The 27,999-nt window shown below is 49.4% G+C and overlaps 1 protein-coding gene across 1 annotated transcript; it reads left to right on the forward strand.

Annotated features, from left to right (window-relative positions):
* On the forward strand, positions 1 to 27,704 carry Ccn4 (cellular communication network factor 4). The gene is made up of 6 exons (XM_038344108.1): positions 1 to 69; positions 14,212 to 14,491; positions 20,009 to 20,269; positions 22,834 to 22,836; positions 25,584 to 25,774; positions 27,405 to 27,704. The coding sequence occupies exons 1-6, from the start codon at positions 1 to 3 to the stop codon at positions 27,702 to 27,704; spliced, it is 1,104 nt and encodes a 367-aa protein (XP_038200036.1).
* Positions 27,705 to 27,999: the final 295 nt, after the last annotated feature.

Consider the following 27,999-nt stretch of genomic DNA (forward strand, 5'->3'; position numbering starts at 1 on the left):
ATGAGGTGGCTCCTGCCCTGGACGCTGGCAGCTGTGGCAGTCCTGGTGGCGGGCAGCGTCCTGGCCACGGTGAGTCCTGCCTGGAAAGGATTGGTGAGGGAGACCTGATCCCTTCCCACCTGGTGCTGAGGCCAAGGGACTGGGGGTCAAGACAAGATGGATTGGAAAAATGCCCTGAGAGGGGAGAGGGCTGCTGGGATCTGAAGAAGCTGGTGGAATGGGGGGGCAGAAAGAGCACCCCTCAAGAGAGAGCCAGTCTTCTTTCCTTTTTTTCATAGAGTAACACTCAACAAAACAGGAGGTTGGGGGATCAGCACTTCGGACTGGCTGTGTGATCTGGGGTAGATCATTCATCTATTTCAGAGCAGCATAAAAGAGGGGGTTCCTGGGGAGTTTGAAAAGCTCAGGACTCTGAGCATCAGCGCTCCCAAGAGGAGAGGTGCTGGGAAACCCCACGAAAAGCTAGGAAGGAACCTGCCTGCTTCCAGCAAATTCCAGCTAAGCAAGCAGCGTTTTTTTTTTTTTTGGGAGGGGGGGGTGTTTGCCAGCTGCATTGGTTGCCACCTTGAGCTCCTGGGGCCCTCCATGGTTTGTTCAGTGAGTGTATTCCTATCCTGCCATTCCCAGAAGGCTTCTGGAGGCTTCTCTCCCACCTGGTCCAGAGGGAGGAACAGCAGTCTGCACCCTCGAGAGCCAGGGGAAGGAGAGAGACACGTGGCAAAGTAGGAAGCTTGCCGGAGCAGAACACGAGTGGGGGTGGGGAGTGTGGCTGGGCAAAGGGGTAAGCTGCTAGGGGCAGTGAAGTGGATGCTAGGCAGAAGGGAGGTAGCCTGGGGCAGCAGGGTGAGCACTGAGTCTGAGGCCCACATGAGAGCCAAGAACCGTGGGAGAAAGAAGCAAGACTATTGCCATGGAATTTTGCCAAGGGTTTCTTTGGGGGCTATCGTGTCTATTCATGGTTGAGGGGACTTGGAGTCAGGGTTAGCTACCTGCCTGTGTGTACACAGGCTCAGTCCATTTCCAGTGGCGCTCAGAACCAGACCTGACTGGGACTGGGTAACAGACACCCTAAGGTGTTGCATGCATAGAATAAACCTGTCCGGTTTGTCCCCAAGTCCTCTAGCCCTCTAGCATGGTGCTTGTGGGTGCCAGCACCTAACCCTACCAATAACAATAATAGCGATTATAATACTAGCTCTGTCTACAAAGGATGGCCAGAAAGAAACAGAGGTTTGGCGTGACTGGGGACTTGCCCAGGGTCAGGATGAGTAAGTGATCAGGGTCAGACACTGTGTCACTGCCTCTCCACTCACAGCCCTCCCAACATCTCCTAGTCTGGAGCCCAGGAAGGAAGGAACTGTGCCTGCCTCCGCCTCAGGCCTGGATGTGACTGGGTGCAGGCCTGCAGGTGGCTGGGCCTGGGAGGGCCGGGTGTGGATGGAGAACTGGTGAGAGGACAGACAGAGTCAGGGTGAGGGCACGGGAGGAGAAGCTCATGGTAAGTCCCGCACTGCAGCCTGCTCCCTTGCCGACAGAGCTCACCTGACTGGCAGACAGTGGGGGACAGAATCAGAGCTTTTCAGGGGATCTCAGCAGAGAGATCCAGGGTCCAGAGGGACATGGTAGTAGCAGGGGGTGCGTCCAGTAAAAGCTCCCAAGATACTCACCCCAACCTCTTAGGGGACTTGAGGCCTCTTAGTGCAAAGGTCTGGGGTCCCCAGATGGCCTCAAAACCCATATCCATTGGCACGGTACCCTTAGCAGTAAAGAGCTGGGCTCTGCCCAGAGGCCAGTGCCTGGCTTTGTGGCCAAATTCCACACACGGCATCCTCCAGAAATAATACAGAAAAGGAGTTCAAGTCCAGCAAGGGGCCGGGGAGCCCCGTGGAAAGAATGATGCTCACTGGCCATATGGAAGGAAAAGTATGTGGGAAGTGAGAATTGCCAAGGAGACTTCGAGGAAGTGGGCTGGGAGGGAAACACTGTCTGGTGTGCATGTAGTTCAATGGGCTGTTGGGAGGAGGGGGAGGCCAGCTGGGGAGGGGGCCATCTAAAGGGGAGGAGGCAGAGCCTATGCTCAGACACCAAACCTTCTACAAATGGCAGTGTTGCGGTTGACACTCGGGGTGGGGACCAGTTTGTTTTTCCACTTCTTTTGCTTGGACAAGTGTTGACTGCCCACCAGCTAGGAGGAAGGAAGTAGAGTATGTGAGCCTTCCCAAGGACTGTGTACCCAGTAATCCCCACCCATGTGCCATGCCTGTGCAGAGAGAGAAGACTTGCTTAGGTACCACCAACATCTTTTGATGTTCAGCATCTCTGAAATTCCTGTCATGGTAATACGAAAATAAAACCATCCTCCTATGGAGATGCAAAAGCTGAAGCTCAGAGAGGTTAGATTAAATCACCCAAGGCCACACAGCCCAACAGTCTATGGATATGACATTTGAACTTAGAAACAGTCTTCTTCAATGAAGTCCTACCCTGCTCTGCATCCTTGTGCAGAAATGGAACACATGTAGGTTAGACCCCAGAAGAACTGGCAGGTTGGTGAGGCCAGAGGTTGGGGACATCCACACATGTGTTAGAATGAGGGATGTGAGGGAACAAGGCAATGTCTTTCAGGATGAATAGACTGGGAATAGACTGGGATGTGGGTTCTGCAACTGGCTGAATCTTCTCCTCTCTTCCTGTCCATATGTGTGGGCTTTTCACACAATTTGTGTGTGTGCGTGCATGCGTGCGTGCGTGCGTGTGTGTGTGTGTGTGTGTGTGTGTGTGTAAGAGAGAGACGGGAACAGGGTGGGGTAAGGGAAAGAACTCATTGCTTGGGTAGGGAATACAAACTTATTCTCTGTTCCCAGAATATGAGGGACCTGGGCGTGTGTTGAAATTTTCCCTGTAAATGAGAAATTGGGCAGGACCCACAGCAGTCTCTATATACAGAGCTGTGGTGTGAGTTGGCAGCCCCGCCCACCGTTACCTCCAGATCAGAGCCCTGCAGTGCCTTTAAGTCTCTGCCTGGCTCAGCCCCACCGCAGGCTTGTCAGGGAGCTGTGGGAAGGCTGCTGACAGTCAGTTTCCCTCTGCTCCCCGCCACACCACGGCATGGCATTTATTCAGGAATGGGTCTCAGGAGGGCTCCCTTCCCCATTGACAGACATGTGCCCCTCCTTTGGGCTGGCCAGACCTCTCTGGTCCTTTGGCAAACCCACACAACATACAACACAGGGTTTAGTGACAGCTCTGTCTAAGACAACTGAACAGGGAGCTGCCAAGACTGCTTGGTGCCCCACTATCTCCCACGCAAGACTCTCCCCAAAATGGCTCCACTGAGAGCAAGGGAAGGAATCATAGCCACGGCTAGGCTTCCAAAGCCATAGAAGCCACTAAGGGTTGGGCGGGTGACTGTAAGGTCTCAGAATTACGCTTCGGCATGTGAGCTGTTATGGTCAGCATATTAAGGATGGCCCACTTGCCAGTCACTGGAGAATAAGGATGGCTCACTCAGTTCTGACACGCAGCTTTAGTCTCCATGTAGACCAATGCATTGCAACATTGCTCACTGAGAAGACAGAGAGTGCAGTGTTCCACACCCTCACTCACTGCACTTTGCAGCCACTGGGCCCCTAAAGCCATGCTGAGTGGTCCATTGGATAGCAGACATCAGTAGAGACAATCCAGGGCAGCAGATGCTCTAACTCCTACCCTGACTCCTGTTGACTGGATATGTTTAGACTGTGCTTTGGGTTCAACAAAACATACAATGGAAGTCAGTTTCACCTGCTTCTGATTCCTTTTGATATAACTGCTAGAAAAGTCTGTCTGTGGTTGGCAAATAGACACAAGGGTACTGGGTGTGGTGAGGAGGGGTCAATTTGGAGGGTTCTGAGCCAGGTTTAGAAGCCGAGTGTCCTGGGGAAAAGGATCCCTGATGCAGCATTGTCTCTTTAAAGGGGAATGTGTCCCTTTAAAGGTTCACACTAGATTCCAGGGATGGGGGGAGTATGGAGAAGATGGAGGGAAGGGGTAGCGAGCAAACACATGAGGCCTGAAGACTCAGCAAAGAGTCCCATTGTCCCAGCAGCAATGCTGGATCCCCAGCATGTGAAGACCCAGACTTCAGGCAGACCACTAGTCCAGGAGTACAGGCACTAGAAGGACTGGGCTCACTACCCTACCACGCATGTGCAGAGCAGGACAGGTGTCTGCTCTCCAGGGCTCAGAGCCGGGAATCTTCTAAAGTCTGTTAGCCAAGTCTCTGGCCCTGAGAGCCAAGTCAGTGAGCACTCTAGGAGACTGTGCAAGAGAGGGAAATGGGCGACATAATGCTGCTGCTGGTGGTGATAGTGGGAATGACAGTAATGGTGACCATAGTGATGGTGGTGATGTAGACAACAGAAGTCGGGAAGACGGTGAGGACAGGGATTAAGGTGTTGACGGTAATTATGGTGATGGTGAGGGAGATCACGGTGATAATAGTGATGGTGGCAGGAATTCTAAGGATGCTCGTAGGGTGTGTGTGTCTCACAAAGCTGAGTCGGGGCAATAGCCCTCCATTCTAACTGTAGGACTCACAGCCCATCCTAGTGCTTGTTCTATTGGGAAGCAGGAACACCGGCATGGGGTCTGCGTTAGGTGGTTGAGGAAACATGACGTCTGTCTGGAAGACGATTTCCTGATAACTCAAGCTTGCTTTGGACTCTAAAACAATGGATGAGATAAATTATTCTATGTTCGCATGCTGATATCCTGACATTCATTGGCCAGGGCTCCCCTTTCTCATCCCTTCTCCTCTACCTTCTTCCCCACATCTTCCCCTTCCTCCTCCTTTTTTCCATATACTAAAAGGAGAAGGAGTCTGGAGGGAGGAAGAAGGTAGAAGAGGGAGAAACTGGGCCTCTGAAAGGGGATAATGGACATTCCAGGGATGCGATTTGATCTTGGCCCGCCCACTAGCCTGGGATGTGGAGGCAAGTCCAGGCGAGGTCTGTGCTGTTGCCGATCTGCTGGGAGCAGGGAATGGGAGGACAGGGGCCAAGATTTAAGGGCTCCTCCAGGGACTCTGCCTCCAGTCTATGAATGAATAGAAGGAAAGTGGACTGTGAGCTTCGCCAGGGCTGGAGAATTCTGAAGGGGCTCGCAGGATAGAGGAGCACTTAAGAAAGCTAAGCCTGTATTTAGCACAATTGCCGTGAGACACTACGCATATCACTCTGTTCCCTATGTTCATTTTCTCTTCTTGAAAGAGAGGAGAGGTCAGACTTGAGTGTTCAACTTGCTTCCTGCGGAAGCTGCCTGGAATCCACATGTTCATTCTTGGGGTCGAGTGAGCACTGAACAAACTTCAGGACTTGTACTGACTAATCTTCAGAGTTGGGGGGGGGGGGTGCGTTACTGTCTTCCTGCAGAGAACTGTTAATCTTGCTGCCAAAACCAATGTGTCCCTAGTTCAAGATGTTGGGCATGTTCCTCTCTCCAGGTCCCAGGGCTGTTTCTCCAGTCCTAGTGCTCTTTGTATATCTACAGCTGTTCCCTGTTGTCCTGAACACAGCTAGCCCAACCTAACCTTGGGGGTTACGGGCATAGCAGGGCCCTTAACCAGCTCTCCCTTCCCATAGATGTTTTTCAGACTCATTCTTCATGACTGCCTTGTTCATTTTTTTTATTTTTTGAGACAGGATTTCTCTGTAACTTTGAAACTTGTCCTGAAACTTGCTTTGTAGCCCAAGCTGACCTCAGATTCACAGAGATCTGCCTGCCTCTGCCTCCCAAGTGCTGGGATTAAAGGTGTGCACCACCACCACCTGGTTTACCTTGTTCATTTAAAAAACTATTCCCCAAGTCATTTCCCCAATTCTCCATTCTGTGTACATACCCTGATTGTTCCTCCATCCCAGCCTTGTCCCTCCGTGCCATGAGTGGTACCTACTTGGGACACCTCCAGGAACCCTTCCTCACGTCTCCCAAGTAAAGCGACAGACATCCCAATAGATCTTATCCTTGTCACAAGGGAAGGGAATCACATCACCCAACTGAAACTACACTGGCCTCACCCCACAGAAGACCTCTCCTCTGCTCAGGCCCTGTACTCCTACAAAGCTAAACACCTTTTAATTCTCAAGCCACGTGAGCTCCTTAAGCCTTTGCACGTGCTGAGTCTTCCACAGGCGTAGCTAATGCTAGGTTCCTTCCTGGTCTGGCATGACCCCTAATGGTCTGTCAGTGACTATTTCAGCACAGCGTGGATGCTCAGGACCAAGTTCACAGTGACTCATAAAGCCAGGCCAGTCCTACTGGGGACTAGGCAAACTGCACATGAGGAGGATGGACAGAAATGGGTGACCAAGGACCTTTCTAAAGTGGAAATGGCCTGCTGGAGAGGAACAGGGAATGTTGAAAGAGGACCTGACCCAGTAGCTAAGAGACCAAGACAACAATTAGTGACTTCCAGACTTGCTACCAAATCAAGAGTCTTGAACTCTGAGATCTGCCTGTCTCTGCCTCGTGAGCGGTGGGATTAAGGGTGTGCACCACCACTGCCCAGTTTCATTGTGATTTTTCTTAAGAATCCCCAAAGAAACCACCTCTGCCTAGAAGCCCTGAGGTGGCAGTAGCCAGGCTGTGGCTGTCTTCACTCCTCCCTTGGTCTTTTTCACACTCTTGTCTCCTCAGAAGGAAGAGTAGTGAGCATGTATCGTTGTACCTGGAGGTTAATAGAGGTTCTAAGTACTCTGTCCTTTGCTTTTGAGATTGAATACTGATATACAACCTAGGCTAGCCTAGAACATTCCAGGCTGGTCTAGAACTCACAATCCTCTTTCTGCCTCTCAAGGGCTAGGTTTACAATACTGTTCACCACGCCTTGCCTCTGTACATTTGAAGAATAGATGAATGAGTACTGTAAATTTGGAAACATCTTTATCTCGTGCTCCCTTTATCCTCTCCACACACAAGTTGTCTTGTCCTGCCAGAGGCCCCCCAAAATGCAGTGTGTAAAGTGGATGGGAAGAAGATTACAAAGTCTTTCGTGTTCCTTGTCCTGATCCCTAGCCAGCTGGCATGAAGACTTGGGGCGACTTTCCTCCCTGAAAACCCTCTTGAATGTGCAACCTGGGGGTCCAAGGCTGTGTTGGGAGGGAGAAGGACCTGCCACTCATGCCTGGTTCAGGCCTGCAAGGCTTGGAGCCAAGATCTTCCCACACAGTGGTCTAAGGGACTAGATGTCCAGAAGCTCCCAGGAGGGTCTGGAAAATTAGCACCGTTCAAAAAACCAGAAATACAACAAGGCAGTGAGATCTACAGGTTCCTGTAGCGCATGCCACAGCCTGGGCCCAGGCCCACCCTATCGCTCATCTCCTCCAGAGACTCTCTTTTCAGAAACTGCTTCCAGGCAGGGAGACACCCTCCCCACAACCCCATCACCGGTCCTTAGAGGTGTGCTCTATCATTCCTGCCTCCACACTGACCCCTGGTGGAACATGTAGGCACAGCATTGCAAAGGCTTCAGCCAGGCTCTCCATCCTGCCCTGCTATTCCCTGAGGATTGCCCAAGTGAGCCCTGGAACCTGCAGGCATGTGGGAGGTTTCCCCTTGCAGGATGAATGGGTGTAGCCATTCTCTCCTCTTCTGGGTCCTTTGGAACCAAGGATCATCTCTGTTGGGTTACAATACTGCAGTGGCCCACGCTTTGTCCCTTCAGGTTCCAGGCAGTCAGTAAAGACTTAGGGCATAAGTGTTGTGGGAAAGAATAAATGAATGAACCTGGATGGATGAGGGTGTGGTGCAATGACAAATTGCACATCCATTTGTACAGCAAGGAGAAGCCTCCTGAGTACCCACAGCTTCCAGGGGCACACTTGGGCAATGCTCACAGAACAGCAGGGGAGGCTGGAGAGCCCAGGCGAAACCATTGGAATGCTCTGCCTAGATGTTCCATCAGGGGCCAGCTAGCAACGACAAGTGCATACTCTGGGAGACACTAGGGTCAGACATGATTCATGGGCAGTGAGAACTCAAATGAGTACCTTCAGCTCTCTGAGCCTTTGTTTCTTTTGTTGGAGATGGGGCTGAAACTCATCAGGACTAATGAAGGGCCCTGCCACTACCACCTTTTTACAAATGAGGAGGAGAGTTCAGACGGGATGACAGCCCCCAGTGCCCAGCCCTGGCAGTGGCGAGGAAGGGAGGTTATCACATGAGGTCCCCTCATTTCTCTGTGTCATCTTACCATCCGACCACTCATGCCCTAAGAAAGGAGAGACAGACATCACTGGGTCCCTTGTAGGGTCCTTTCCACCTAGACAGGATTCCATTTTCTGATCCCATGTCTCTACTGGGCACCTTTATAAAACAATGAAGTAATCCCATTGTGTGATGCCCAGAGGACTGACTTTGCTTCTGGCTCCACCTAGAATGATGGACCATGCTGTCCTACCCTTACCCACTGCTCACCTGTAAACCGCACATCACAAATGCGCATGCGGGCTTTCCCACAGTGCTGTATTTTCCTTCTCAACTCCAGTCAGCTTAGGCATTCTTGTAAGTATGACAGCAGAGATTTTGCCCTGCCTACCCATTATCCCCTTTGTCCAGAAGTGTGTGACTCTTAGGGACATTGCCACCAAGCGATTTTCAGGCACTTTAACAAACTCTCAAGGGCTATAATGAAGTTCTATCCATCGCTTCACCACATTTTGTCCTGAGAAGTAAAATAATGACATGTGTCCCCAGCTGTGTCTGATGGCTCTGTCTAGGGCCCTCTGAGGTACTTTATACTGTGCACGAGGTTTAGGCTTCACAAGAACCAAATGCTAAAGCAGGAAGGTGACCCAAAGCTCTGCCCTGTACCCCCACCCATTGTTCTCAAACCATTGTTCATACCCTCTTAAGAATCACGACTAAAGCCGGGCGGTGGTGGCGCACGCCTTTAATCCCAGCACTCGGGAGGCAGAGGCAGGCAGATCTCTGAGTTCGAGGCCAGCCTGGTCTACAAGAGCTAGTTCCAGGACAGGCTCTAGAAACTACAGGGAAACCCTGTCTCGAAAAAAAAACAAAAACAAAAACAAAAACAAAAAGAATCACGACTAAAGACCATTGCAGGCTGTAGGCCTGTCTAAAAGAATCCAGAGAATTCAACTGGGAACAGGGCATCTGTGTTGATGGTGGCTGCGTTCTGAACTAGCCAGAATGAACTGCCCAGCTTCCTCTCCAGTGGCCTAAGTCTGGGTTTCTAGGAGCAGTAAGGGGTTGTTAGTGTACTCTGGTTGTCAAGGTGATTCTTTTGGTGCGCAAGGAAGTCCAGGAAGTTCTGTTGGGCTTTGCTTCTGCTAAAGAACCCTGAGCAGACAGTGGGGAGGGTCTCAGAGTGGAGAGGGTAGGCACCCATGGAGCTGGGTAGGCCAGCTATGACTGAGCATGTACTGTGCATTTGGTCTGGGCGGCATCGTGGGCATGCCACTTTGTCCTTGTCTTCCCATTAACACAGTAGCATCTGCAGGGTCTGGTGCCAGAAGCACATTGTAAAAGAAGTTTTATGTGAGCAACTTCAGTTTGGAAAGACCAAGCCTTTTTATTTATTTGTTTATTTATTTTTTTCTGTCTCTGTCTTTCTTAACCAGCATTCTCCTTACTTGCTGATTTACTTTCTCTTTCTTCCTTAAGAATAACACAGGGTGCCAGGGCACTGTGTCTGAATAGATCCATCTGCCGACTTTCAGAGTAGGCACCTTGGCCCTGTGAGCTGTAAGAGGGCGAGAGCCAGATCTCTGGGGAGAGCACAGAGCTCACACTCAGAAAAGCAGGGACAGAATCCCAAGAAAATTAAGAGTATGAGAAGAGGGTCTTATGGGTCCAGGGCAGTATCCCCCAAAAGGAGGGTGTCTCTGGGAGATCCTATGGCAGCTTAAAGTACACAAAGGACTGCTTCTCCCTTTGGGTCACCAGGAGATTCTCCCGTCCTCTCATCTCACCAGGGCCATACTCCCAGACCATGTGAGACTAAGCTTTGCAAGTTATTGAGCTTGCCTGCATGCCTGTTACATCCACAGGACAGCAATGGACTTGCTGATTGCATTCTGAGTACAAGGCTCAAGTCCTGCTCTCTTTGGCCACCACAGTCCTCGTGCTGGGTTTATTACATGGGCAGTTGAGTTAATTGCTTAAAATCTTCAGGGAACAGGCTGGAGAGCCGGCTCTGAAGTTATGTGCACTTGTTCCCCTTCCAGAGGACCAGAGTTTAGTTCCCAGAATCCATGTCCACCAGTTCACAATCCCCTATGACTCTAGCTCCAGGGGATCTGATACCCTCTTCTCATCTCCATGAGCACCTGCACACATGTGGCATATACACATATAGACACACACACATAAATAATAATAATAATAATAATAATAATAATAATAATAATAATAATAATATAAAGCATTTTTTCTAAAGCTTTGGGCATAGAGCAGCTTGGTCCTATCCCTTTTTCCCTAGGTGACCTACAGATCAAATTGTCAGGTCATCAAGGTTCTCTGAGGGCCCAGCTCCTCACCACTCTGAGGAAAATCAGCAGGTCCCCTTTTTAATATGTTAGGCCGTTTATGAGCTAGTGTGTGTAACAATGCTACAAGGAGCACCCCATCAATATTAGCTGTAGAAACCTCAAAGATGTGTGTGTGTGTGTGTGTGTGTGTGTGTGTGTGTGTGTGTGTTTATTCATCCCATGAAACAAGGGAATGGCAGGGAAATGTACATTAGTTCATCTTTTCTGCTGGCAGGGGCATATTGATGCCTACCATGTGCCCAGCTCTGTGGGGCCTGATCTTTGCCCCCATAATTGCCAGCTATTTAGTTCTTTAATTGTTTATTCATTTTTATTTAGCATCAGAGTGTACATGTATGCAGGCCAAAAGATAGCTTTCAGAAGTCGGTCCTTTCCTTCCATCTTGCTAAGACAGAAAGTGGTCTCTTTCTCATTCTGCTACACTACACATTTGGGGCTAGCTGGTCCCCAGACTTCAGGGAAATCCTCCTCTCTTCACCAGCTGTCTCACTATAAAAGCCCTGGGATCACAAGTGAATAGCGCCATGTCCTTCTTTCATACGTGGATTCCGCAGGTTGAGCTCGGGTCATCAGATTCATTGACTACGACATTGCACCAGCTCCAAGGTTGCCTCCCCAGACAGTATCCGGAATGTCTTTCAGCTGGTTTCTTCCGTCAAGAAATTCTCCCTTCATGCCCCATAGTGGGAAAGTTACTAAATCCAGCAGACCTGAGTTCTAGTCCCTGTTCTGAGATAGCTAGGTGTTCTAGTCACCTCACTGATCTATAAAATACAAATAATATGCCTGTTGCCATGGGGGAAATGAGGTAGTCCGAGTAACAGAGAGCTCATTCGATGCTGGTCCCAAGTGTCCTCAGGAAGTTGGCTCTCAGGGGACAGGCTGAACAGCTGGGGGCTATTGCATAAAGTTGTTCCCTAGGGCATAAGTAAGAATACCACTTCAGAGGAGCAGACTGAGCCTCAGATAGAGATTCCTCCTGCCACGGGAACGATGACAAGCAAAGGCCTGGCACCAAGGCTCAGTGTGCTTTGCTCCAAGCCCACATCTGCCCCAAGCATCTCCTGCTAAAGTCTCTTAATGAGTGAGGCCTTCAGGACTATTCTTGGACAGCGTACTCAGTGGGCATCAGCAGCCAGTCGACCTCCGCCTCTTCACACACACGCTGACCGACACCCACGCTGCTGCGCTCAGGATACTGCACGCCACCGACTCAGGACTCAGTCCCCTGCCCCCTTCCGTCCCCTGGGTCCACTCTCGCTCTTCTATCACCGTTTCATGGTTTCTAGAGCCTTGGCACTCCTTGGAGAAGTTGGCCCCACCTTGTACTCTTCCACGTTTCTTCTCTCTACCCCTGAAGTCAGGTATGCCTGTTTGCTCACCCCCTCCAACACACACACACTTCAGCACCCAGCCTGGCACCCAGTGTAAAAAGTAAAAGCTAGAATTGTGCTGAGTCAACAAACGAGAAGATTGAGTGAATGATGTCACTGTCGTGTTGATCACCTTGTTGCAATTAACATCCTCGTATCAGCACTGGGTACGTGTTAGTGAGGAGAGGGACTCTATGCAATGCTGCGTCCACTAAATTCATCACCAGAGCACAGCACACAGTAGGTGTTCGGTAACAACCAGTGGATTCAGTACTCAAAGAGCTGGTGTGCGTTTCTGTCTGAACTGTCTATCTTCAGGGGCAGAAGTCCCCTTCCAGTCATTTGTGTGAGTCTGAACTAACTTCTGGCTTGTAGTCTTACACCCCAGATAATGCCCGGGGGCAGAGGGAAGGCAGTGTGCTTCTTGCTTGGGGTAGCTGGAAACCTTATCACCACTAGATGGCACTAAGAGCCAAGACTTGGCCCAAAGTTAGTTTTGCCTATCCAGACACTGCCCAGTGGTTCTCATTAAGTCTGATAGGGCCTTCCTCTCTTCACTACCAAGATGCCTTAAATCAAGGTTACAGGTGCTACAGCCCCACTATAGTCGCCTTGCTGGCCTTCGGTGCCTTCTTTCCCTTGCATCAGTCTGTGTGCACTGTGTGATGTGCCGGGTTCAGAACCTGCCGGTCAGACTAAGGCAGCAGGGCATCTCTGGTCCTCTTTAGCAAGAGCTGTTCCTGTCCCAAGTTCCAGACAGCTTCTCTGTACTCTTCACAGCCACCATAGTCTTACATTATGATCCATAACTCCTAGTGCTTCTCTCTCCTACACACTGCATGAACTTCGAAAAAGTAAAGGGCCTACTAAATCTTCAAGTGTCTAAAGCATAGAGACATGCTATAGGCTAGCTCACACCAAACATCTGCTGAATGGCTGAAAGAGCCCTGAAATAACTGCAGGGTGCAGCTGATTCTCTTCCACCCTTCAGGCTTCAGTCTCTTTCAGTGCACGGCAAGGAACCCAGATGGGTTCTGGGTGGGCAGGTAAACTGGACTACAGAGGTGCGAGCATCTTCTGCTTGGACACCAGGATCCTTCCACCTGCCTGTTATCCGGGACAAGATGCATTGGGGTCTCAGTTTCTCTTCCCAGCTGTCCTGTTCTTCTGTTTGCCACATGAACTTGTAGGCTGGGGGATGGGATGTGACTGTTGAGGAGAAGTGCAGGTAGGAGAAATAAGGAGTTTGTTTTGAATGAAAAATGAAGAGCCCTTTTCCATCTGCTTTACTTGAGTCACAGAGTCCAGCTGTCTCTCCTAAGGGCCAGGGAAGCGAGAGCTGCAGTGAGCTGAGGCTATAAATCTGTGGCTGCAGCTAGGTGACCCTGCCTACTAAGGCTCATGTGTCAACTACAGTGGAGAGCTAGTCTTCTGAACTTGGACTCAGTGAGGAGCCATGTTGGGACTGGAGAGATAACTCAGTCAGAAAAGAGCTCAGCAAACACTGGGAGAATCTGATTTCCATCCATAGAACCCCTGTGAAAAGCCAGGTGTGGTGTAATCCCAGAACTGGGGGAGATGGTTGATTTCAGCCACTCTAGCTAAATCAACAAGTGCCAGAACAATGAGAGACCCTATCTCAAAAATCAAGGTGGGCAACACCTGAAGAAAACAGCTTAAGATGACCCTCTGGGGCACACACACACACACACACATCAACATACATGCAGGTCTACTACACACAAAGGCATGTGCACATCATGCATGCATGCACACCAACACACATACACACACACACGGACAGATGGACAGACAGATAGACGGATGCATGCACACATCCAGGAGGACTCTACCAGGCACAGAAGATTTAGTGGAGGAAGAACTTGGAGCTACAGGAGGGAGCAATAGCTGTGAGTTGTGGGCAACTCCCCTGCAGCAAAACTTACCAGCATGTCTACACTGTCTAAATCCTGGGCTCCCTCTCTTAAAACTCAGTGCCACCACACATATTGCTGGGGCTATTGAGACACCAAGGAAAGAAGGAACCAACCGAGGTGGCTACAGGCCCCAGCACTTTACAGGCTGGAAATTGTTTTTGACCTCTCTGAACTTTGAGCTCTTTAATCTTACTGGCTTTATTGATAGAAGTGGATGTTTGTCTATTGGTCGTATGGAAGCAAATTGTGAAACAACCTAAACATAATGAAGATGGAAAGTCAATTGCAGTCATTTGGGCTTGGGAACCCTGGACTCAACAAGCCCTTTCCATCTCTCCCCTTCCTCCACAGGTCATCTCTCCAACTCCCACAACCATGACTTTCACTCCAGTGCCACCGGAGGACGCAACTACACGCCCCGAGTTCTGCAAGTGGCCCTGTGAATGCCCACAGTCTCCACCTCGCTGCCCACTGGGTGTCAGCCTTATCACAGATGGCTGTGAATGCTGTAAGATATGTGCCCAGCAGCTCGGGGACAACTGCACAGAGGCTGCCATCTGTGACCCACACAGGGGCCTCTACTGCGATTACAGTGGGGACTGGCCGAGGTACGCAATAGGAGTGTGTGCACGTAAGTGAGAGCCTCCATACCTTGTGACCGCCCCTCGCCCCAGCTCTGGCCCAAGAGCACCCACAGCCACTCATCCGCTCAGGTTTAGCTTGTTAGGAAGCATACTCCAACCCTGTCCACATTTAGAAGCCACAGGATGGGTGGCGTTATTCTTCTCCCTAAGATCTCATTGTGCCTTGCTCTCTTCTGTATTAGAGGCATTTTCCCCAAAGGAAGGAAGTTCTGCCAAGAAATACTAAAGCCTGGTTCTGTTCTCTCGGTCGATAGGACTCTGCAATAGATGCCCAATGGCCTCTCTGATGACACTGAATCACTGCCATACTACAGATATTTTAATGATCCTTTAAATTAAAATGCTTAGTAATATGCATTAAAAAGCCAGTGGCCATGGAATAATGAAAGCTGGCAGCCTGCAGTCCCCATTTCCTGGGAGACATGCTTTCCCAGTTACTACATTACTTTTAAGTTGCTAGCCCTTTATTTTAATAGCCATCACTACATAGCAATATCTTTTGCTAGATCTTAATTGGTTTGCTATACTAATTTTGGATCATTTATTAATATCCCTACATGTTAGTTAATGGCTAAGCTCCTGGTGCTGTCAGATACCTTTGTTATCTTCCAAATGTCCTTCTTCTGATTTTTGGCTATATAATCATGACTATTTATTGCGCTCTATGTTCCGTGGAACCTAAGCAATGTACGTGTTTGACTTCTCCCTTCTCATAGTGCCTTTCGCTCTTCCTGCTGTTCCTACCTGCCTTTGTTTTTCTTTGATTTTGGTCTGTATAGTATCCTTGTGTTTGGAGGAAGACTGCTGTTTATTTTCATGTGGTTCATTCTGTGCCCCCTGTTCCCGCTACTGTTCATAGAGACCGTGTTTCTGAGACTTCATCACCTCCCGCTTCACTCTGGACTCCTGTGTTCTCAGTCTGAATTCTGTGAGCATCGCTGGCCAAATGGCGCAGACCAGCAGGATGATGAACAATAGCCCGAGACAGGAAAGGTTCCTCAAAGTCTCATGCATACAGGAAGTCCTCTCCCAGAAGTATTGAATCAGGACTCCCCCATAATTATTCGTCTACATCTTCCCCACTCTCTGTTCATAGACAGTGCAGTCCCTCATTCTACCCAACACTTTAGATTCCTGTGCGGGTTGTTGATGAGGACTGTGCACACGACCCATGTCAGTAAACCCTACCTGAGCCTCCTGGTTCCTTTGTGGCTCTTTTCTTTTTTGTCTCCTTTCATTCATTGACATTTACAAACCTTTGGCTTCTCAATGCCTTGCTTCCCCCATCTCTCCTGTGTTTCTCCACTTTCTGGAGATTTGTTGTTAATGCCACTAAACTGTTCAAAGAAGACTTGCACCATAGCCTGCACATAATCACTCGATGCATTAATTAAAGATGTGTTTCCTGCCCACCTGCCCAGGCCGGTTTAAATAAACCCCTGAGTTCCAGGTGATCTCTGCTTGCTGGTTCTCAAGACTGGCATTAAATAGTCATCTACCTTTTTTTCATAACGCAGGGAGGCTTAGCAAGTCTCCCTGTGCTGGAATCACCCATGAGACCAGGCCTACGGGAGCAGCTAATAATTCCTCTCCTGGCTAGCAGCTATCCCTAAGGTCATTTGAAAGGTAATTCAATTCGCTGTGATTATACTAATCTCCAAAGCCATAATGGGATCTCGCCCCCTTTATAGACATTGTCTCATGGACCCAGAGATTGTCTTCCCTGCTTACCACCCACCCCCACCCCACCCTCACAGCCTCCAATTGCAGGTCCCACTCCCAACCACTGCAGTCCCTTAGCTCCCTGCCACCAGGAACCTTGATATAGTTCCCTTTCATTAATTTAAGAAAAATACATAAACGCCTTGATTTAAGGAAGGATTCAAAAGGTTTATTCATTTCCTATCACTTCCCTAGCCATGTGGGTTTACAGACATTAAAATAAATACAGTTAACCAGGAGTTATGGGGACTGGAAATGCTCCAGCCCATTGTTCAGTGTGTAAAGGAAGCCTCCACAGAGACCCATCATGTCCAGCTCCAGCTCTCAACTCTTTCATCCCAACATTCTTACCCATGAGCCTCAGTACAGGCACTCTCACAGACACACATCCGGTGCATGCTGTACACATAAATACATACATGTATGCACGTGCGCGCACACACACACACATATGCACACATCTTGCATCTGTAAACACATATACATACAATTAATTCACTGGTGTCCCACAAGCATTTCTCCAGAAATGTGACATAATGTCAGAATTCACGAGGCCCACATACAAGAAGAAAGGCAGAGCGTGAAAGCCAGAGTGGCAGCGGGAAGCAGACAGTCCGTCAGCACATGGCCAGCTTAGCGAAAGGATGGCCCCCAGGACAGGCTAAAGCCATCTGGAGATTTGCAGAGAATTAAGGCCAAGACGAGGCGAGTGCAAAACAAGTAATCAGAATGCTGCCCCACACAGGACCCAGGGAGCTCAGAAGAGACGTCGGCATGCCAGCAAACGCCAGCTTTGGCTGTCAGTGGTCACCCTCCTGGGCCCTGAGGCCAGGTGGAACAGTGAGTCTAGTCTTGCCTAGACTGGTCAGCTGTCAGGAGGAATCTAGGCTTGTGTGTGTTTGGTAAACCCTAGCACTACATTCAAGGAAACTTTAAAAACTGCGTCTAGGCCAATATAAACACAGTGATGGGCACAGCGCCCTCGACTTCAGAAAGCTCCACTATTTTGGTTGTCCAAACACTGCCCTAATGCAGCTGGAACAGGCACCAGGGCAAAAAGGTCTGTGGAAGAGAACATGGTGTTTACAGGCGGATGGACTTGAGGTTTCGATCCCTGTTCTGCCTCTTGCTGCTCCCTACCTTGGGCCACCCACCTGAGAATCTTCAGTAAATCAAGGGAAGGAGAAACAGGAGAATGGTGTCTGCGGCTTTCACTTGCACTCGGAATAGCATCTCAGCCCTATCCACTCTTATCCTTGGGAGGGGGAAGGTCTTATTACAGGACCACCCAACCTTGCATTGCTAACAGAGGGAAGGGAAAACTCAGCATGGTCCTTGGGGCTAGACAACCTGAGCTGGAATCCCACTGCTACCACTAAGTACTCCTGCCATGTTAGGCAAGCTCCTGAATCTCTTAAACTTCAGTGTCCTTAGTAAGGACAATGTGATGAAGAGTGAGATCTGAGGGGACAGGCTTAGATACAGTAGGCGTCTAGTGGAGGGTAGGGGCCCTGACACACGTATGCCTCTATCCACCCATCAGCCCACTAACTTAAGACAATATGCAGGTGAGGTTGCAGGACTCAAGCCTTGTTTCTACTCCCACAAGGCCACAGATGATGAGGGTTTGAGGGTCCCAGGAAAGGAGCATGGTAGCTTTGCTGTTGCAAGTCCTTTAGCTATGAGAAGCCTGGCCAAATTTTACCTGAACATTTAAGAGAGGTTAGAAAGGAGCTGGCCGTTTCCCCTCATCCAAAACCAGCTCCCTGGGAAGGTACGGAGGCTGTATGTGCCCGAAAAGGGGTCACACCTCTGCTGATGGATAATGCATGATCATCATATACCCTGATCTCCCTTTGCTCTATGTGGGACAAGTCTATCAGCTGCCCGTGTGTCCCCGTTAGCCAGTCTACAGATATAGCATGTTCTGAGCACAATAGTACTTGACTTTCACTGCACACTGGACACTCCTGGAAGAATATCGAGTCTGAGGAAGCAATACTCCAGCATCTAGGGCTGTCTCATGTTATTTGGCCTGGGTATCAGCATTTTCAAAGGTTTTTCTGTGAGTTCCTTTGAGCTGATAGAAGGATTGCTTTGCAGGCGACTCCAGAACCCCGATCTGACATCTTTACATATAGGAAAGGAGCATAAACTTTAGTCTCTTTCCTACCAATACACACACACACACACACACACACACACACAGAGAGAGAGAGAGAGAGAGAGAGAGAGAGACGAGAGACTCTCACACACGAGAGAGACTCATACACACACACACATACACACACAGAGACGAGAGACTCACACACACACAAGAGACTCATACACACATATACACACATGCACATATATAAACTAGCATGCACAAAGATGTACATACACAAACATACACATGACTACACACTCACATGTACACATATGTACAAACACATCTTCCTGGAGTTTGAGGATGTGATGTGGTGATTGAGGCTCAGGGGCCTCCTTGCGTCCTGTTCCTCTTCTGTGCCTGACCTTTCTTGCTCTCCCCTCATCTCCCTCCTTTTCTGATGTCAGGGAGAAGGAAGAAGGCTGTCGGTTTAGCATCTCTGCTCTGTCATTCACTTGTTCGGTCACTCACGTCATTTGAGCACATGAATCCCTCCTTCTTCCCGACCTCTCCTGTCCCTAATACAGTAGACAAAGCTCTCCTGATGAAGTCATTATCGGGAGACCTGAGTGAGATCATGGGCCAGGAGCTGGTGTCAATGCATGCCAGAACCTGCTTCCTGGATGTTCGGAAAATGATAGCAACAATGATATGTACACACCCTGAAACTGCAGCTCATTGGCCAGCTTGCACTCTGATGTCACCCTACTGAGACTATTTTCGCTATGCATAACAGTGGAAGGGACAATGTGTTTCCTTACAAAACAAAATACGCCGTGAAGCTCAAAGCAGAGACCCTGGGTCTGACAGTGTTTGCACCTGCCAGATGTCCTAATGCTTATGATCAGCCACCACCCCTACCAATCCAGCAGACAGAACAGAGTTCCTGCAAACAGCAGACTCCTAACTGCCCCTTTCCTGTGGGCATTCCTGATGTCCCAGGACCCTCTATGGATTGTTCCAGATGCTATTCCCAAGGAGCACACAGCACCAAGAGTAGAATCTGGCCTAGCAGTCCCCGAGCCACGCAAGGCCAGTTTCTATAACCAACTCCGCCAGGCATATCTCATGTCTAATGAAGACTTTGGAACCAGCCTACCCCAGTCTCGGCTCCTCCAGAGAGGAGGGAAAAGCTCACTTTCTGGTCCCTCTTCCCACCTCATAAATCTTCAAGGATCATCCCACCATCATTCTGTTCAGGATTGGGTCCTCAGCTCCTGACATACTCCACCGTTCATACGGAGGAAGGCAGCCCAGTTTGCATCTAGGTTCTGGTTTTGTGTGTATGCCTTCCTCCTTTGGACAGGCATTCATCAGTAGTAGGCCTAGTGCTGGGGACAGTGTAGGGAAAAAAAAATGCCTGAGCTCTTGCACTATGGAGCTGGACCCTCCCATTCAACATCCAGCAGAGTCTTCAGTAGCTAAGACCTTCACTGTACCCTTTCTCCCTGCTCTTCACGTGTCCCCCTCTTTGCCCTTGGGGCTCAGCCAGCTGATATGTGGGACAGCCCCTCCTTCCTCACATGAGTGATTTCTTGGCATGGCATCTTAGGCGAAGGGAAGATGGTGCAGAAGCATCTTGGCACAGAGCCCACCCCTCCTGGCCTGACATGTCCACCACCTGTGTTTGCAGAGGTGGTCGGTGTGGGCTGCGTCCTGGATGGCGTGCGTTACACCAATGGCGAGTCCTTCCAGCCCAACTGCAGGTACAACTGCACATGCATTGATGGTACAGTGGGCTGCACACCGCTGTGCCTAAGCCCCAGGCCCCCACGCCTCTGGTGCCGACAACCCCGGCATGTGAGGGTGCCTGGCCAGTGCTGTGAGCAGTGGGTATGCGACGATGACTCAAGGAGGCCACGCCAGACGGCACTTCTGGACACCAGAGCCTTTGGTAAGTGTGGGCAAGGATGAGCAGGGTCTCTGCATACCACAGAGCCCCTAGAGTCCCGATTTCCTTTTAATAAATCAAGCTCCCAGGCCATTACCCACTCCACAACTCACCAGTTATATGGTCTTCGGAATGTGCTGTCTGGGATCCAAATTCTCCATCTGTAAAATGCAAATGACATCATCTTTACTGCCTGTCTTGCAAGCTGCTCCCAGCATAAAAGCCTGCTATGATGTGTGCTGCCCTCTCTCATCTTACTAAAGTAGCCTAGAAAGTGGTTAGGGATATTGAAAAAGGATCGGGTGGCAGGGCATAGGAGGGGATAGATGGACCTTCCAGGTAACTCAGGGGATGCATTGCTATCATCAGGTGAGCAGATGAAGTTTTTCTAGGTAAGCCTGAAAAAAGGAAGCCCTAGGTGGGAAGACAGGAGCATGATTTTTTCACCATTCCCTAACAGAGGCCAGTGTACTTGCCAGATACTTGAAAAGTACACAATTCATGCTTGCAGAGGAAGCCATATATAAGGTTTTGGCTATAGGTGACTGATTGTGTGTGTGTACTGCATGATCAATACACACAAGTATGGATAGATGCATAAAGGAGAAATGGTTGGAGAATGAAAGGGGAGTAGATGGATGGATGATCAGACAGATGGATGGATGCATGGATGCATGGATGCATGGATGGATGGATGGATGGATGGATGGATGGATAGATGGATGATCAGACAGACAGATGGATGATCAGACAGATGGATGGATGATCAGACAGACAGATGGATGATCAGACAGATAGATGAATGGATGGATGGATGGATGGATGGATGGCTAAGTCAATAGAAACACGGATGAATGCTTGTAGAATAGATGGTTACAGATAGGATGGAAATAGATGTATAGAATTAGATAGATAGATAGATAGATAGATAGATAGATAGATAGATAGATAGATAGATAGATGATAGATGATTGATAGAATGAATACAATGAATGGACAATGGTAGGTGGATGGGTGGATGGATGATAGAATGATAGCTGGGTCGATAAAGGATAGATAGATGGTGTCTGGCTGAATGATAGTGGATAAATGCATAGTTAGGCATCTGAACTAGGGCAGAGGGGATAGAAGGAGGAATGGACAAGGGCAAGAAGCAGTGCTAGAGTACACCCAGGGCCTGGCATCTGTGCTGTGCAGGGCAGAGTGGGAGGGATTCAGAGTGGTTCCAGGCACTGGCCGCTGCCTAGGAGAGAAGACGAGAAGAAACATATTTAGGGTGGTGGTGGACTATCTGCCACGAGCAGGCTGAGCTGGGGGAGGGTGAAGGATAGAAATGTTCAGTGTGGGCAGCCTCACGGAGGGGTCCCCACAGGAAGACAGCTCTGCTTACAGCAGCTCTTGATGGCTGATGAGGCCTGGGAATAACACACACAGTGAGAGAGAGGAGCCTAGAGCAGAGGTCTAGGGAGGCTGACCTTTGAGAAGTAGACAAGGGAAGAAGAGACCAGGGACTGCAGAGACATGAGGATGCAGGACATGGGCCACAGAATGAGGACCTTGCTAGGGGAAAGTGCCTCTGAGGCAGGGGGCCCCAAAGGAGAGCAGACGGCTTGCTGCTGCGCTTTTGGGTGTGCTAATGTTTTAAAAAAACTTCTAAGTGTACAAGTTTGTTTAGAGCCCGTGTAGAGCTGGGGTCTTGGCCTTGGTGTCCATAGCACTTAGCATCAGAAGGATTTTGTTGTTGTTAAGGGAAGGGGCGTTGCCGGCTTGGAAGCAGTCCCTTAGATGACGACGGCACTTTCCTAAATTATGAACATCTGAAAGACCTCCAGACATTAACACACGTGACTGGGGGACAAAGTCACCCACATGGAGAGACGACGTGGAAGGGAAGGCTTGGTCTCTGGCAGCTCAGGACAGCATTGGCAGCTCCTCCCACTAAACCTCCCTCCAGTGTATCTGAACAAGAGTCACTGGGTGGTGGAGGGGAGGCAGAGGCTGCCTGCTTATTGTATGTGACCCAGTGACCCAGTTCTTACCATCCCGGGCAGATCCCCTACAGCAGTGTGAAGGAGAGCCAGAAACCAAAGCCCTTTTATCCTCTCATCCTCCCAGGCAAATCCCTCCCTTCTAGCTTGCTACATGCTCCCAACCAGCTCATCCCAGACTGCCTGCCGCCTCTGTCCTTGGATGCCTCCATTGCTCTCTCCCTTCTGCCTATTGAAGCCTTCCCCATCTCAAATTCATTCATCAGCAGTGCTTGCTGCATGCCTACAAGTTCTGGGGACTGCGTGAAGAGCTCTGTTACCCTAAGGAGATTCCTCATCTGCTTGATGTGTTTTTCCTCTCTTCTCCCTATTCCTTGATTGCCTTGTCTGTCCTTGCTCTTGTTCTCTCCCCTTCCAGCCCCTCTCCCACCTCCCCGCCTCCCTCCTTTTCTCCCATTTCCTGTTCCTGTGGGATCTCTGTGTGTCTACCCCATCTTTCTGCAGGCTGTTCCGTCTTGCCTGCCATCTGACAGTCTCCCTTCACCGCTCACCAGTCTCTCCTGCTCACCTCTGGCTAAGCAGGTACCCGTCAGATAGATGTTAAGGATCTGTATGTTCACAGGACAGTCAAGAGCAAATAATCCAATGGGACTATAGTCAAGTAACTATACCAGCTGGCTTGTACTAGGACTCACTAAACCAGGGAGTCCCAGTAAGTATACAGACACAGACATAATACTGTAATGTCAAAATAAACAATAATAAATAAATATAAAAGTCAATCTAACTTCAGTGAAAATAAGAGTACACAAGGCAGCAGAAGAACAAGGCAGCAGCTGGTCACAGGGCATCCAGTCTGGAAGCAAACCATGATGAATGCTGTGCTCAGCTCCCTGTCTCCTTTTTACTTGCTCAGGAGCCCCAGTCCATGCCCGTAGTTAAGGTGGAACTTTGCTCCACCTTAACTTGCGGAGCTTGTGGAGGCTTCAGATTCTTTCTTTTATTATTTTTTATATTTTTTTTATTTAAAAAATTTCCATCTCCTCCCCTCTTCCTCCCCCTTCCCTCCCCTCCCCTCCCCCCCTCCCCTCCCTCCCTCCCTTTTCAGGCCAAGGAGCCATTGGGGTTCCCTACTCTATGTTAAGACCAAGGTCCTCCCAATTCCCCCCTGGTCCAGGAAGGTGATCAACCAAGCTGAGAAGGCTCCCACAGAGCCTGTCCATGTAGAATAGTCAAAGATCAGCGCCTTTGTCCTTGGCTTCTCCATCAGCCTCCACCATCGGCCCCATTCAGAGAGTCTGGTTTGGTCTCATGTTCCATCAGTCCCAATCCAACTGGAGTTGGTGATCTCCCGTTAGTTCTGTCCCACCGTCTCCATGGGTGAACGCACCCCTCACGGTCCTGACTTTCTTTCTCATGTTCTCTCTCCTTCTGCTCCTCATCAGGACCTTGGGAGCTCAGTCCGGTGCTCCAATGTGGGGCTCTGTCATTTTCTTCATCTATCGCCAGGTGGAGGTTCTATGGTGATATGCAAGAAATTCATCAGTATGGCTATAGGAACTGGCTTTTTCAGGCTCCCTCTCCTCAGCTGCCCAAGGAACTAACTGGGGGCGTCTCCCTGGAAACCTGGGAACCCCTCTAGGGTCAAGTCTCTTGACAACCCTCAGGTGGCTCCCTAAATTAAGATATATGCTTCCCTGCTCCCATATCTACCCTTCCTGTATCCCAAGCACCCCATTCATCCGAGCTCCCCCCATTCTCCCCTTCATGCTTTTCTCTCCCCATCTTCCCTTGGCCGCATCTCGCCCAACCCTCAAGTTCCCAATTTTTGCCTGGCGATTGTGTCTACTTCCAATATCCAGGAGGATTACTATATCTTTTTTGGGGGGGTTCACCTTCTTATTATCTTCTCAAGGATCCCAAATTATAGGCTCGATGTCCTTTAATTATGGCTAGAAACCGATTATGAGTGAGTACATCCCATGTTCATCTTTTTGGGTCTGGGTTACCTCACTCAGAATAGTGTTTTCTATTTCCATCCATTTGCATGCAAAATTCAAGATGTCATTGTTTTTTACCGCTGAGTAGTATTCTAGCATGTATATATTCCACAGTTTCTTCATCCATTCTTCCACTGAAGGGCATCTAGGTTGACATTAAGGGCAACATTGAATAGATGGGACCTCCTGAAGCTGAGCAGCTTCTGTAAAGCAAAGGACATTGTCACTAAGACACAAAGGCAGCCTACTGACTGGGAAAAGATCTTCACCAACCCTGCAACTGACAAAGGTCTGATCTCTAAAATATATAAGGAACTCAAGAGACTAGACTTTAAAATGCTAATTAACCCAATTAAAAAATGGGGCGCTGAACTGAACAGAGAATTCTCAACAGAAGAAGTTCAAATGGCCAAAAGACACTTAAGGTCATGCTCAACCTCCCTAGCTATCAGGGAAATGCAAATCAAAACAACTTTGAGATATCATCTTACACCTGTCAGATTGGCTAAAATCCAAAACACCGATAATAACCTTTGCTGGAGAGGCTGTGGGGTAAGGGGTACACTCATCCATTGCTGGTGGGAATGCACACTTGTGCAACCACTTTGGAAAGCAGTGTGGCGGTTTCTCAGGAAATTCGGGATCAACCTACCCCAGGACCCAGCAATTCCACTATTAGGAATCTACCCAAGAGATGCCCAATCATACTACAAAAGCATTTGCTCAACTATGTTCATAGCAGCATTATTTGTAATAGCCAGATCCTGGAAACAACCTAGAGGCTTCAGATTCTTGAGTATTCTGGTGACCCTCTACAGCAGCTTCAGGCTCAGTGTAGTAATGTCATGGGAACTACGTAGCCTGCGCCAGCCCCAGTCTATGCCCATAGTTGAGGTAGGATTCTCGCTTTACTTAACCCAATCTAGAAAATCCTCGCCAGACATGCCCACGGGTCTAGCTCCTGTCAGGTTGACAGTCAATATTAACTATCACAGAAAAGAATTTGCCCTGGGGACCACCTGGCTCTAAAGATGAGGTTTCCTTCCATGATTTAATGTTTCATCTCTTGGTCAGAAAAAAAAAATGTTAAGTGTAAGAATGTAGTCTCCCCTGCCTGGGTGCCCCTGCCAATTAGAAGTTAGTTTGTCTTCCTCCCTATAGGGAGGTACAGCCCAATTCTGTCTGTCTGTCTCTGTGTCCTTGTCTCTATCTGTTTGCCTCTTTCTGAGTCTCATGAAGCCTAAACTTTTGGGGCATGGTGATGGTGAGGACGGGAGGAGCTTGGGGAGGCTGCAGACTCATGGGGCTTCCCGTGTCTTTCCACGGCAGCTTCAGGCACAGTGGAGCAATGGCATGGGAACTGCATCGCCTACACCAGCCCCTGGAGTCCTTGCTCAACCACTTGTGGTCTAGGAATCTCAACTCGGATCTCTAACGTCAATGCCCGGTGCTGGCCGGAGCAGGAGAGTCGCCTCTGCAATCTGCGGCCATGTGAAGTGGACATCCATCCATACATCAAGGTAAAGCCAGAGCAAAGGTGGGCATCTCAGGCAGGTCTTGGCATGATGAGCATGTATAGCATAGAGTTGGCTTTGTGCCTGGCCCCTAAACTTCATAAGATGGAAATAATGAAGGCTGTCTGGCAGGCCTGGGGTAAGTGATTTAGGATGATGCAGCTACTAGGCTGGTCCATAATGGATTTCACTGAATGGATGCTTTTGTAGTTCTCGTCCTGTCAAAAGCAAGGTCACTCCAAGGAGAAATTGGGAACCATCCCAAATGCTCTTTCTGCAGTGATTCTGAGGGACCTGTACCACCTTTCATCCCCACGGCATTCCACATCCACCGGCACAGGCACAGGACAGCTACCTGGACAACGTGAAGACTGCTAGAACTCGAAACACATAGGTTCAAATGCCTCTCAGGTCCTGTTTGTGTTTGCTGCTGTAGCCAGTGCTGGCCTAGACCTTAGTGCTGGTCCACCCAATGTCACATCTAACAAAGCAAACTACACAGGGCTCATCACTGGATCCATTAGTGGAGCAGGAAAAGTTCTTTGGATGCTGAGAAAAGGATGCAGTAGAGATGAGAACCCCACTTCTCACCATACCCTTTAGGCATGTCTTTTTATCGAGATAGCATCTTGTCATCTTTGACAGGCACACACTTTTCTTCTTTCTCATCTTTTCTCCCTCAGTTGTACCAACCCTGGGTACCATCAGGCCCTCATTGAGTGTCTTCTAATAGGAAGTAGGAGTGTTGGAGGGCCCAGCATAGGGAGATAAAAGAACTAGGACCCTAGTCTGGGATAAGAAAATCTGTCACAAGGCTGGGCTAGTCACTGTAGACTCGTGATTCCTCTCCTGTCTCCATGATCATCTACCCTAGCTGGCTTCCCCAACTGGACCAGCTACATGCCCCACTCACACTGGATGTGCTCTACCCCCAGCTCTGATAAGGTGCTGATAATATACTCTAAGAAACACTAGCCCAAGGCATTTAGTAAGCGCCTAAATGTATACCAGCTTCGCAATTATATTAGTGAGATATGGAAAGAGGCCCAAGTATCAAGGAACCAACAGCCTCATGGAAGGCTATCATTGTATTAGAGTAATGTCAGTGCTATTGAAAATGCTACAAAACGGTAGGGTGTGTGTGTGTGTGTGTGTGTGTGTGTGTGTGTGTGTGTGTGTGTGTGTGAAAGAGAGAGAGGGGGTAGGCAGCATTGGAGTAGAGGGGACAGGTGAGGGTAAAACACGTCTCTGATTGTGGAGTTGCATGCCAGCTCAGCCACTCACTGCTTGAGAAGATTGGTTTGCTAAAAGAGATAGCAAGCCTTCCTGTGCTAGTGACACTGGCATATGGACACCAAAAAAGCAAAAATGCAGGAGAAGGGAGATTGCAGACTGTGAGATCCAAGAGCAGCCTGGTAACTCCCTTCTGCAGTCTTCAGCTTACCTATGCCGTGGGGGTTAGACCTCGTTGTGTTTGCCGACATCCTCCCTTGCTCAAAGGTGCTGCAAATCTGGAGCAAAGCTGATGTTTGCCGTGCACACTGATGGGAAGGGAAGGACTGGATGCTTGGTGGGAACGAGGTGGCTGTGCATCACCAGAGCATAATTAACAGACGGTCCCTTTCCTTTCCTGAAGGCCGGGAAGAAGTGTCTGGCTGTGTACCAGCCGGAGGAGCCCATGAACTTCACTCTCGCAGGCTGTGTTAGCACCCGCACCTACCGACCCAAGTACTGTGGAGTCTGTACTGACAACCGGTGCTGTATCCCCTACAAGTCCAAGACCATCAGTGTCACATTCCAGTGTCCAGAGGGGCCGGGTTTCTCACGTCAGGTCCTATGGATCAATGCTTGCTTCTGCAACCTGAGCTGCAGGAATCCAAATGATATCTTTGCGGACTTGGACTCTTACCCTGACTTCTCAGAGGTTGCCAATTAGGTAGGTGTGTGACTCGGGGTAAAAGCTCCGTGTTTACAAAGCATCCAGTCTCTGTGACCCAGGACTTCATAATTGAGTCTTATTCCATCTACTTCCTACTCAATTCTAAATTCCCTGAACCTGACTGTTTGCCTGTGTTCCTATTTTGACCATCCCATTCGCCCAGAAGAGCATCGCTCAGGCTCAGACAATGCGTCCTTCCTTGGGGATAGTCTATATCACTCCAAAGGAAACACATCTCTGACTGTTTAACATGAATCCCAAGCCTGACCCAGCCTGTCTGGTTCCAGCCTGG

Source organism: Arvicola amphibius, chromosome 9 (assembly GCF_903992535.2).
Source record: "Arvicola amphibius chromosome 9, mArvAmp1.2, whole genome shotgun sequence".
In the NCBI taxonomy this organism is placed as follows: domain Eukaryota; kingdom Metazoa; phylum Chordata; class Mammalia; order Rodentia; family Cricetidae; genus Arvicola; species Arvicola amphibius.